This window comes from Notechis scutatus, chromosome 7 (genome assembly GCF_049901735.1).
Source record: "Notechis scutatus isolate UNSWTSFEM ecotype Mainland chromosome 7, rNotScu1.2, whole genome shotgun sequence".
Taxonomy (NCBI): domain Eukaryota; kingdom Metazoa; phylum Chordata; class Lepidosauria; order Squamata; family Elapidae; genus Notechis; species Notechis scutatus.
Genome location: NC_142015.1, coordinates 25,558,057 through 25,570,606, shown reverse-complemented (window position 1 = coordinate 25,570,606; position 12,550 = coordinate 25,558,057). Strand labels below are relative to the sequence as shown.

Here is a 12,550-nt window from a genome sequence, read left to right as displayed (position 1 = left end):
TTTCAAAAGGCAACTGGACTTTTGTTTCTCCTTGAAGACATTTCACTTCTCATCCAAGAAGATCCTTCAGTTCCATTCAGCTGCTTCATTCAGTCAGAACTGAAGAAGCAGCTTCAATGAGAAGGAAAACATCTTCAAGGAAAAACAAAGCCCAGTTGCCTTTTGAAAAACCACCTTTGGGTACAGACAATGAAGTGAGGTCAGAGGAGAATGTATGTTTTAACCTTAGGCTAAAACCTGCCCTATTATTTTCCCTAGGTAACTTGGAGATGCATTCAATATCCAGAAGCTTTCCACCTTATTTATTCTAATCTTTTATCAGCCACCTTTCTCTGTAGGCTCCTCAGAGAGAGCTCTGTTAAAGAAATGCAGGGTTTGTTTTTTTTTACTTTGCAAGAGAAACAGGCAATTTCCAGCCTGCTTTGAAGAGTTGGCAGCTGCCTGTTTTCATCCTGCGGTGATTACATTTTAAATTAGGGATTAAGCTTCAGGATGACAATAGGGTTTTTGAGATGGAGGCGCTGCATCTGAGTGTGGATGGATGCTGGAAGACACGTGGGAAGAGGTGGTAGGCCGAGCTGTGTTCATAAAAAACCATCTCTTAATGTTGATGTAGCATCCCAGCTGCCTCCCACTTCCCAATAGAGTGCTGAGACAATGTCAAATAATATTGTATAAATCGAGCATCTTTGAAACGCTGTTTGGGGCAATATTCTAAATAAACAAACTTGTTGTTACCACAGCGCAAGCAATATTTTCCACTTCTGCGCGGCCTACCTTTAGAATTAAGAAAGCATCGAGCCTTGTGGTTAGAGCCATAAATAGAGCTGGATTCTCTCTCTCCGCTGTTCTTTGAGCTTAGTTTCACTTTAGCCCAGAAGCATTTTCTGCTACTTGAAGCGCAAAAGCTGATGTTAGGAAATTGCTGGGAAGGTGGGCTAGTTTATGTTGAGAGTTTGGTGTCTTCAAGACCTTGGAAGCTGTCAAATGCCATTTTCATGCATTTATTAAAAACAATGGTTTGGAAGCCACCGTTAGTCTTGTGAGTCAGTCACTATCTCTGGATAGGATGCCAGGAATTCAGTAAAGCCTCGGTTACCTCAAACAGCGTCACTGAACAGTACAGAGTAAGTAGTTATGGTTAAGGGTGAGGAGGCCCTTTGATCATTACCATGAGTCATTTATTGTGTACATTTGCAACTGGAGTGGGGTTTGTTCCTAAGACCTCAGCCTTCCCTGTGGCTTCCTTGAGCCAAGGATGAGACGCAAGAGACTGGAGAAGATAATCCTGTCGTTACATTGTGAGTGGTAAGCATAGATCAGGGTTTGTTTTTAACAGCCAGCCTTATCCTCAGAGAGTTCTGCGAGGGATTTGCCTGAATCCTAATCCCCTAGAGGGAACGGCTTGATTTTGAACATGGGTCATAAAAATGCCTCAATCATTGCTCGGAGGTCAAGGTTTCAGCTGTGGATGGTATGATTTCACTGTAACACGGAGGACAGTACATTAGAAGAATGCCCAGCTCTAAAGAAGTGGTTTCTCTGGATTTATAAATTCTCCCCCCCCTCCTTTTAAAAATGAAAACATAACTTGGCATAGTAGGAAGGGATGAGCATTTAAAGCCAATAGTAGCCAATGTATTGAGCGCCTTGTCTCGTCCTGTGGTGAGACCGGGGGGTGGGTGGGGCTTGTCTGTCTCTGCAAGATTTCATGCTTTAGCTGTAGGACCTGGAGGAACAAATCCATACAGGAAAAAGCTGCAGACATATCCAGGGCCTTTATAGGTATGAAATATGTGCAGCTCCACGTAGGAAGGAAGCTGATCCTTTTCAGGCTGTTTTTTAAGCGGCTTTGAAATATGCACGGCTATCATGTTTAATGCGCTCGAAGCATTAGACACCCCAATCCCCAATTCAGAAACAAGTTCGCTGCTAATCATTTTGCTTGCTGCATCAGGAAAAACACAATCAGGCATTGTTGAGGCAGCCTATCCAAGTCTGCGGTTAAAAACACCGCCTGCCCCTTCCTTCAGATTAACCATGCCCTCCAGAGTGTAGCCAAATGGTACAACCTACTTCTGCATTTCAATTACCACTTCTTAGGGAAAGTTCAAATGCTGCCCATTGGGGGAGAAAAAAAGGCGTCGTTTTGCTTGCCAGATTGTCAAGAAAGGAACGTGAACTGTTTGCTGTCCCGTTCTGCCATCCTGGCTATTCTTTTAAAATTGCTTGCAAAGGGTCTAAACATGGTCACAAATGAAAATATGGGTGAGCCTTTACTGATCTATCCCCTTTCCCAAACGGGTAGCTTCTCAATGAATGGAACTTCAGTTGCCATGAGCTCAAGCTAACCATGGCTACTGGTGGTAGGGACAGGAGGACATCAAGTTTGGAGGTCGGGATATAGAAGTGCCGTGTTAGGTACCGAGGTAGAATGTGGGATTAGAAACAAATATATTGTGGTTTTTAATATTAAGGGGCGTTTCATGGTTAAGTGTTTATGCTGACCCATGTGCCTGCTCTGAATGTTATGCTAGTGCATAGTTCACATGATCAGAGTAATGCTGGATAGTTCTTTGTATAGGCACTTAAAGTTGACATAGAACATAGAATAATTGAGTCACTTGTATCTGTATAAAATGAATACACTCCATTTAGTTTTCTGTACTTCTCTAGAAAGCAATATACTCTATTGAGTGGAGCAAAATAGAACTTCAAATTGTGTATTAAGCTGAATTGAGAGTAGTTGTGCAATTTTTTTTTTACAAAGTTGGTTACTATGGGAAGCAGACTCTGAAGCTGCAGGAAGTGTATATATATCAACCTATGATTTTAAATAGGACTACTCAGCATTCCTGAGGGGTGAATTCACAATAGCTGTAGCTTCCCTGCAATATGCTGTTATTGGAAGGCCATGCACCAATTTAACTATCTTGGTGGAATCTTTTAGTTGGATCAGAGATGAAAAGCACATGGCTCACAGGCGGCATCATTCTGGTGAGGCCTTTAAGAAATGCACTGTCTCCATATTTGATGCTTCATCGTGAAAGCAAACCTGAAGGACTTATGGTTGGGACAAAGTTCCAAAGTTTAAGCTTCAGTGAATGTTTATGGTAAAGTTCCAAGCTCCAACTACAGTAGTTACATTCCATCCACTCATCATATTTATGGCTACTTCATTCCCCTTCTCAAACGTGGCTCAAACTGGTCCACAGACCAGGGCTGGGGACCCCTGGATTAGACAAACCTTTCTAATTTGTCAAGAATAGCTCTACTAAATGAATTCTCCCAATACAAGAGATCCAATGCCCACATAACCTAATTTTCCTGCATAGATAACTGCCTATCGAAGAAAGACACTTAAGATTAATTCATCGGACTCGACTCGCATTTGCATCAGGCAAGCACCGGGCACTGAGATAACATCACAAGTTGGCGTTGCGTGCAGGATTAATCGAGTCCTTTCCAGATGTAGCAATTCATCGCTCGGGATGGAAGAATTGAGCCAGATGCCTTCCATTGTAGTGGCCGCTGCCCTGTTACGTGTGTGGCAGGATAACCGCAGGTTGGAAAAAAACAACAACAACCCCTCCCTGAGTGGCTCATGGCTTTGCTATCCCCCTCTGAAAAGGATAGGGGGAAGTTAAGTTAGGATGTTTGTCTCCCGACCCAGAGAGGCACATGCTGCTGTTCTTCACAAGCTTCTAAACTATTTGAAAACGCTGTCATTAAATGTTTCCGTTTGGTTAGACTCAAGTCAAATTTCGGCATTGAGAGGAAGACAGAGCTAGGGGACCAAGGTGGGGGGCGGGGAGAGAGGCTCTGAATATGAATTGCTTTAGCACAGGGGTCTCCAACCTTGGCAACTTTTAAGACTTGTGGACTTCAACTCCCAGAATTCTGGGAGTTGAAGTCCACAAGTCTTAAAGTCGCTAAGGTTGGAGACCCCTGCTTTTAGCATACTTCTTTAGCAATAGCACTACGCCTACTCTAGATACTAAAAAAATTGGATTTGGACATTTGGGAGACCGTTGTTCTCGCACTTTTCAGAAGGAAACGATTGATGAGGTTCTAATGCCACGGCCTAAAAATCATGCCATAATTTGTCATCCCGCTTGTGGCATAATTCAGATTCTGCTATACAGGGAGTCCTTGGCTTACTTGACCCCAAAATGTATGTTGCTAAGCGAGAGACATCAGTTAAAGTGAGTTTGGCTCCATTTTGCAACCTTTCTGGCCACGGTTGCTAAGTGAATCATTGCCTCTTCCTAAGTGAATCTGGCTTCCCCGTTGACTTCTCTTGTTCCGAAGGTGGCGAAAGGGGACCCCGGGACTCTGCAACTGTCATAAATGTGAGTCAGTTCACTGCCAAGGGCCCGAATTTTGATCACGCGACCATGGGGACTCTGCAACAGTCCCATTTTTTTCCAGTGACACCGTAACTTTGAACGGCCACGAAATGAACTGTTGTAAGTCGAGGGTTACCTGTACACCCATGCAGATTTTCTAGCAATCCTCCATCAAGTCTGCAAAATTGCATTCTCGACCTCAACTAGCCAGGAAGCCATTCTCTCTCACACACCCCTCTTTGCGCTGATATTTCAGGCCCCTGTTTACTTTCTCGGGATGAGATCAAACGTGTAGCCTCCCCCCCATTGGAGAGGCTTGGCTTTCCGTTCTAAACATCTCGGCATCTTTATCAGTCTGTGAATTGAAGCCTTCCTCCCCTGAGCCAGCACATCTGGCTTCCCTGGGAATAAAATGGGGGGGCGGGGGGAGAGAGAAACTTGGTGTATGTTTAAAGCTAATCACAGAGCAGATCAGTAGAAGCGCCATGCGTTACCTTTCTGCGGGGGCAGCAGCCTGGTTTCCTCTCCATCCGTCTTGTGAGTTTGGATATTTTGAATAAACAGCGATTGCGGAAGTCAGACTTGCTTACACAAGCTGTTCCCAGGTACATCTTCAGTCTTCCTCACCAAACGTAAACAAGGAAGCATCCTTGTTATTTTTAGACAGGATATTTATATATGTATTTTTTTTTTCCAGAGAGCTCTCTGTCTCTCTCTCGTGCTTTTAAGCCCATTCATAACATTTGTATTTATTAAGATCTCAAAACGCTCCCTGTTGTTTTGCTTTGTTTACCCAATCTGCAGTCTTCCAACTGGTAACCTGTCTTTGGAAACATGCAGTCATTTTGTCACCACACAACACATTTGTTGTGACTAGCAGTCTGATTCTGCAAAGAATTTTATTCCAATTGTAATTGTGAATGCTTAAATGTTTAGGGCTAAGGTTGAAATAGCAATGGCGTGCTTAATTCGAATTCCTCGTGTTCTGCTAGAGCTGCTTTTAAATTTGCCCACTATATTTGCTCTTTTCTTAAGGAAGTACAGGTAGTCCTGGAGCTACGGCCACGGTTGAGCCCTGAATTTATGTTGCTAAGTAAAACGTTTGCCAAGTGAGTTTGCCCCATTTTACGACTTTGCTTGCCACGGTTGTTAAGTGGATCATTGCATTTGTTCAGTTAGTAACGCGGTCGTTCAGTGGATCTGCCTTCTCCCATCGACTTTGCTTGCCAGAAGGTCTCCAAAGCAGGTCACATGATCCCGGGATGCTGCGACCATCATAAACATGAACCAGGTGCGAAGCATCTGAATTTTGACCATGTGATGCAGCAGTGGTCCTAAGTGTGAAAAACGGTCATAAGTCGCTTTTTTAAAGTGCCGTTGTTTCTTTGAACCGTCACTAAATGAAGTCAAAGACTACCTGTATATAATAACATCTAGCCAATTCCTTAGGTGCTCCTCTGGAATATTGTAGATCAGGGGTGTCCAACCTTGGCAACTTTAAGACTTGTGGACTTCAACTCCCAGAGTTCCTCAGCCAGCTTTGCCAAGGTTGGACACCCCTGTTGTAGATGATCATGAACCTTACTTGGTGCCCTAAAATATAAATGGTATCCCATATACCTTTAGTCTGCAATGTACTGTACCTGTCGCGTATTTTTTTAAAAATGTTATATCCAGAAGAGAGAAATTCTATGCAGTGTTTACAGACTGTATCACTGCAGATTATATTATGCGTGTTTTCCCTTGCTTGATTTAGTTTCTGCTAGTCATATGAGTGGAATTAGCAGCATATGGTAGTGATTGCCGAGAGATATCCTAGTGCTTTTCTACCTGATGCTGCCTTGTATTCCAGAGAGTTGGGATGTATAGCTCCCCCCCACCCCAAATAATCTGAGAACCTTGCTTAATTTGGCTGTGTGATGATTGTCCTGATGTATAATTTCAGGAAAGGTGTCGCAAGGCAGACATGTTTCCTCTGCAGAGGCACCAACTGAAATTGAGGGCATTTCCCCCCCTGCTGAACGTAATAAGCTCAGTTAACGGACTAAAACACTGTTCTTCAGAAGAACTCCTGGGAAGTTCTGGAGCAGCTAGTTGGAGGTGTGAAAGGACGGTTTTAAAGATTCATGGGTGCAAAGAAGGACCGGAATGAGTTGACATCCCAGTGACTTCTGCAAGGCAAGCCCTTATCATGGTAGAATGTTTTTCATCCAGCAAACAGGAAGCAGGAAAAGGACAGCCTGCTGCAGGTCAGAGGCAAAGGCAGCAGAAAACTGAACTCAGGAAAATGAGGCCCTGCTAGAGGCTGCAGTGGGGCTGAGAGCTTGGTTGACCTCTTGACTTTTTGCAGGACAGAGCCAGAAAGTAATGAGGAACTGAAGAGGAGAGCCAAGTGGAGAGAAGTGGGAAAAAAAAGAAAAGAACATCCCTTGCTTTGATGCAGCATATTTAATAGAGTGTTAATTTTCAATTCTGTCTGGTGAAGCTACTGTTGCCTTCAGGAGTTGATGCACAAAATCTCAACTCCACCTCCTTGGATGGGAGACTCACCACGCTGGCCCAGAGCCAAGACTCGTATCTCACCCACCGCCTTCCCTTCGTATTTTTAGACCGTCCAGAGTGACCGGCTACCTAGAAGCATTTAGCTTCCCTCCCTCCTTTCCGAGCTCTCTCCCTCATGTGAATGTCACAGGCGTGTTTGAGTCTCTGGGAGGTCCCCCTTGAGAAAGCATATTAATTGGGAAGTGAGAATGGTGCCAGAACAGTAGTTGATAAGGAAAATAATGATCTGGAATAAACACTCTCACAGCTAACTGCCTGAAAATTAAAACAGGAGGGATTCCATCACAGCTACAGCCTACTCAAGAGATTAAAAAAAAAATGCTCTCTTTTGCTGCTGCTCTTGTGTAGATGTGCTGCTCCTTCTGGGGTGTAAGAGCTAGAAAGTGCCTCACGTACCTTTGGTTCTTTATATAAGTCTGTGAGTAAAACGCACATCATGCTTAACATATGCTCACAGGTGTCTTCCAGGGCCTTTTTCCATTTGACACTTGAACATTTTATTTATTCAAAAATTACGTTTTAATGCCAAAGTGGTCATGAAGTTCCAAACATAATTGATGCTTTTTCCCTGGAACAAAAGAAGCCATAATCGGTCAAATTCTCATTAATTAGCCCAGAGATGATATAAGGCGAGCAAATAATGTGAGGAAGCTAGCAGAAGAGATCACCCGTGGGCCAAGAAAGTGGGGGGCTTTAGGAAACTAGGTTTGAGGGTCCTACCCCGACTTTCCACGTGTGTGAGTAAAATAAGTTGTACATGGTGTTAACTTCTCTTAATCTCGTTGATTAAAAGCACTGCAAGTAGCTGCTCTCACTTCTTAACACCGAAGGGCAATAATAGTGAAGGAAGAATCTTATTCTTTGAATTTGGTTGTCATCTGGCACTGTTGATTAGACCAGTTACAGGAGCCTCCCTCGTTGTGGCTGATAATTTTCTTACACAAGCACCCTAAATTTACCCCTTTCTTGTACACCTGTGTTGAGTAGCCTGGGTGTATGTACTCAGAAGGTGATGGCTCTTGTGCACTCAGTTATGCAAACCTTAATTTTGCTTAATAAGGTACACTTAAATTATGATTGGAATTCTTTTGAATGAAATGCTGTCTGGACAGATAGTTATTATATAACACTGATTGAAGGACTTGTAACTCCTAGCTGGGTCATCATTTTTCTGCCTTACTTTAAAAGCATTTTATCCATCTTTCTATTGCACCCTCTGCGTAAGCCAATAAAACACCTGAAGGGATAAAGAGGGCTTGTAAACTACTGTAAACCTAAATTTCCAAACTGCTGTGAATTAGAATGCATTGCTAGAAAAACCAAGTCAGAATGTGACCTGAAAAATCAACGTTCCAGTTTCTTCTTTCATTTTGTGGTTGCTGCTTTCCCATTTCATGGCACATTTATTTGTTTAATTTATCTGCCACTCATCTCACTATCCAGAGTGACTTACAAAGGTGTGTTTTTCCGTTCTTGCAGGCGCAACCTGACCAAATTGTCTCTGATCTTCAGCCACATGCTGGCAGAACTGAAAGGCATATTTCCAAATGGACTCTTCCAAGGGGACACTTTCCGAATCACGAAGGCAGATGCAGCCGAGTTTTGGAGAAAAGCCTTTGAGGAGAAGTATGTACAATTTCCAAAATAAGCTTTTAGGCTTCCGGAAGTTCTTCAGGCAACCCATAACTGGAGTGGTTTGTCTCTCGTGGTTTTACCACATCCAACTTATGTGAGATGGAACCCCAAAGCTACAAGACTGTCAAAGCTGGGTGAAGGCATTCAAGTATTTCTTTGAAATTATCTGACTGTAGCTCCCACTCTTATAGGATTAAAATCCACACACACACACACACACAGCTTCATGATAATTTTCAGCCTTGACCTTTCCTTGATAATAGAAGGGTTGACTTCAGAGAGTAAATTTGTTCATGGTTGATTTGTTGAGGAATTGATGTTTCATTTGGCTTCAACAGGCTACACTGCCATAACTTGAGATGTTTATCTCTGGAGATTAATTTTGATCGCATTCCAGATTCAAGCTTTTTCCCATATGAAATACGCACGACATATCTGAAAATTAAGACTTATGAAATATGTGCACTCATAACCTTGCCTGCAAGCAGTTAGTCTTCATTACTTCCTTTATTTAGTATCTCAGTACAGTTACTTGGATGTCAAAAATCTTGTTTAGATGCAGTTATATGACATTCCTTTATACTGCTGTTACGTCAGTAGCTGCTTTAACCAGTTATTGGACAAATTAAGGATTATAACTGATGTTGTCTGCTTTCAGTAATTGTACATTGTTTCTCTCAAAGCAGTTCATGTGCCTACATTTGTGTACTTCCATTCTTGTGGTTGTGACTCTATATGCATGGACAAAAGGCCCATTAACACTGATGGTTTTAAAAGCAATTTATGGGAAATGGTATAATGTCCAGCGTCAGAAATGATGTGTGCTTTGAATATTTATGGCTAGGAAGCATGAGTGGGATAGAGCTGTTGAGTCGATGTCTTGTTCAGGGACTTCCCAGAGCATAGCCATTTTAAGATGTGTGGACTTCAACTCCCAGGAGATGCTCAATTCCCAGGGAATTGAAGTCCACACATCTTAAAATGGGCAAGGTTAGGAAAAGCTATCATAAATGAATCTGATTGGCTCCTCTAGGAAAGACAACACTGGGTGAAAGAAGTCTTTTGTTTGATTTAGCAGATGTTTTAAGTCCCTATGATGCAAAAAACCCCATGCCAATATATATCTATCTATCTTTATCCTATTGTTAGGACTATTGTCCCATGGAAAACCTTCCGCCAAGCATTACACGAAGTCCACCCCATCAGTTCCGGCCTGGAAGCCATGGCATTGAAATCAACCATTGACCTGACATGCAACGATTACATTTCAGTGTTTGAATTTGATATTTTTACCCGTCTATTTCAGGTAAGCTTTTTTTTTTTCTTTTTTATTGATAAGCCACGATTTCCCCAAAGACAGACCTTGGTTTATCACTGAAACAGCTTTTTCCTCCTCCTGTTGAAATGGTCGATCTTCCTCTCCCTGACTTGTACAGCCTCAACCTTCAAATGTTCCTTCTCTCCATCTACTGGCTTCCTTGCCTCCCGAATCTCTCTGGCTTCTACTGTCCGTTGGGATTTCTGGGATCAGGAAGGATTGATAACCTGGCATGGGGGATAGTTTTGAAAAGAAAAATGGCCATGCCCCATTAAAATGCCAATTAAATTCTCTGCTGCTATTTGAAATGTAATGGTTGGGGTTGAATGTGGCCGAAGTCAATTCACGGAGGGGATGTGACTGCAGGGGAAGTGGAATGAGCCACGACTGGAAAGGCTGTTTCCTTGCTGAAGTAACTCCCTACCTTTTCACCTTCCCCCCCAACCCAGCCCTGGTCGTCTTTGCTTCGAAACTGGAATAGCCTTGCAGTGACTCATCCTGGCTACATGGCATTCCTGACCTACGATGAGGTCAAAGCCCGGCTTCAGAAGTTCATTCACAAACCCGGAAGGTGAGCGCTTCAAGGCAGCCTTTCTAACCTCCATTCATGTTCTGGTTAAGCGTTTTATAGGTCGAAAATAGTTGATACCAGGGACGTTGTAAATTTGAAATGCCAAAAATTGGCACTTGCAGGGTTAAGCCCATTGATGATTAATTGATTTGTCAATCCATTTAGATACCACTCATCTTACTGACTGATAGATTCTGGGTGGGTTTACAAAATCATAAGTTTCTTCCAGGCTTAATCATTCCTCAGTAGGAATGCCCCAATAGGATGATCAAGCCAACTTAGAATATCCAAGAAGTAAGGGGCCATGATAGTTAATACACATTGAAAGAAGCATTCAGATTATTATGATTGCCAGGATAGGGGAAAAGAGATTTTCTGCTGTGCTGTCACTCAAAGAAGGCCTTATATGTAGGATGTTCACATTTGTGTTTGTTCAGCTACCAATGTATCTTTTTGTCGTTGTTGTTTTAGTTACATTTTTCGTCTGAGTTGTACCCGACTTGGTCAGTGGGCAATTGGCTATGTCACTGCAGATGGAAACATCCTCCAGACAATTCCCCACAACAAACCTCTTTTTCAAGCACTGATTGATGGCTTCAGGGAAGGCTTGTGAGTGACTTTTTTTTTTTGCACCGTCTCATAACTCTGATTCGTTCTTTTTTCAGATAAGGTGCCTATACGGGCAGTCCTTGATTTATGATCGCCGTTGAGGCCAGAATTTTGCTTGTAAGCCATTGTGATCATAAGTCAAATCACCCTGTGCTGGACTCGATTTTTATGATGTTTGTTAACTGAGTTACCACAGTCATTAAGCGAATCCCATGCTTGTAAATCATAATCCCGCTTAACCAGTGATCATTTTTCCCCCCTGTAAAAAGGGCAGAAACTCAAAATGCAATGACGTGAGCACGGGGCTGTGCAGCAGTCCTAAGGACGGGCCATAAATAACATATTTTGAGTCCATCATAACATCAAAGGCTACCATGTTTTCCCGAAAACAAAACCCTGTCTTATATTTTTTTTTTTTTGCCACCCAAAAAAGGCACCAGGTCTTATTTTCGGGGGATGCCATCCACTGAATAACCTCACTTGCATGCGTCGCCCCTGGCTTTCTTTTTGGTGTCAGAGGCTTTCAGGAACTTCTTCTGTGGCCGGTAAGGCTTTCCTGAGGCCTCTGCAGCCAATAATGGAGCTCTAGATCGATCCAGAACTTTGTTCTCAGCTCCAGAAGCCTTCAGGAAACCATGGCCAGCCTTGCCGGCTGCAGAAGAAGTGACCCAGCAAGGCAGGTGTCTGGGTGTGCGAGGCCTGGCTACACCTGTCCAAAGGTAAGTAGTAGGGCAGCTCCACCACCTCCCCATCCCCACTCTAGCTTAATTTTTACCCATGCACTCTGAAGTGGGCAGGATCTTAATTAGGGCTTGTTTTGAGGGGGGTATGGCTTATATTGGGTGCATGTGTAAAAAAAAAATCAAGCTAGGACTTACTTTCAGGGTAGGTCATATTTTCGAGGAAACGAGAGAGTTAAGCAACCAGTCGTAAGGCGAGGACTCCCTGTAATTGAAGAGTGGAAAGGAATTCAGTCTGTTCTACCAAAGCTGCAGAACCTCTGAAACTCCTTGGCTCTTTCTCTGAAAGCCAAGAGGGTCCTTGTGCTTGTCCTAATGTAACCTGCCTTACCAGGCACCTGGATTCAAGGTTTTGCACAGTCCTTCGATACGCAACCGGTTGAGTTTCTCTTTCCAGCCCTGTGGCGTTTTGACAGATTGGCATCAGTAACAAACCACAACAAGATCAAAAAGAGGGCAGGTGTGTCAGTGCCTCGTTGTGCAAAAAGAGGCAGCTGGGAACTTGCACGGCCATCTCTGATGCCAAGGGGTGTGTGGCCTCAGGTGCACGTGACTTCCTTCCCCAAGCCACCTAGAGCAAACCGGTGCAAGCTTCTTTTAAGTGCCAGGCCTGCGATTGGCTGAAGCTGGTTGAGCAACAGGTTTGGCTCTGAGCAGCTCGAAGCTGAGAGGCCTTTTCCGTTTTTTTCATCGGCAGGGGAATCACAACTCAAACTTCTGTTTATTTTCCCACATTTGGGGCCTTGTAAGGTCTCTCCCTAATTAA

At 43.3% G+C, this 12,550-nt stretch overlaps 1 protein-coding gene across 1 annotated transcript in view; it reads left to right on the top strand.

The window, feature by feature from the left end:
- The window catches only part of CBL (Cbl proto-oncogene), a 33,851-nt gene that overhangs the window by 7,596 nt on the left and 13,705 nt on the right, over positions 1–12,550 (top strand). Inside the window, exons 3-6 of the mRNA XM_026687981.2 lie at positions 8,391–8,537; positions 9,696–9,852; positions 10,314–10,435; positions 10,907–11,044. Coding sequence (XP_026543766.2) covers positions 8,391–8,537; positions 9,696–9,852; positions 10,314–10,435; positions 10,907–11,044 — 564 coding nt within the window. The remainder of the gene's footprint in view (positions 1–8,390; positions 8,538–9,695; positions 9,853–10,313; positions 10,436–10,906; positions 11,045–12,550) is intronic.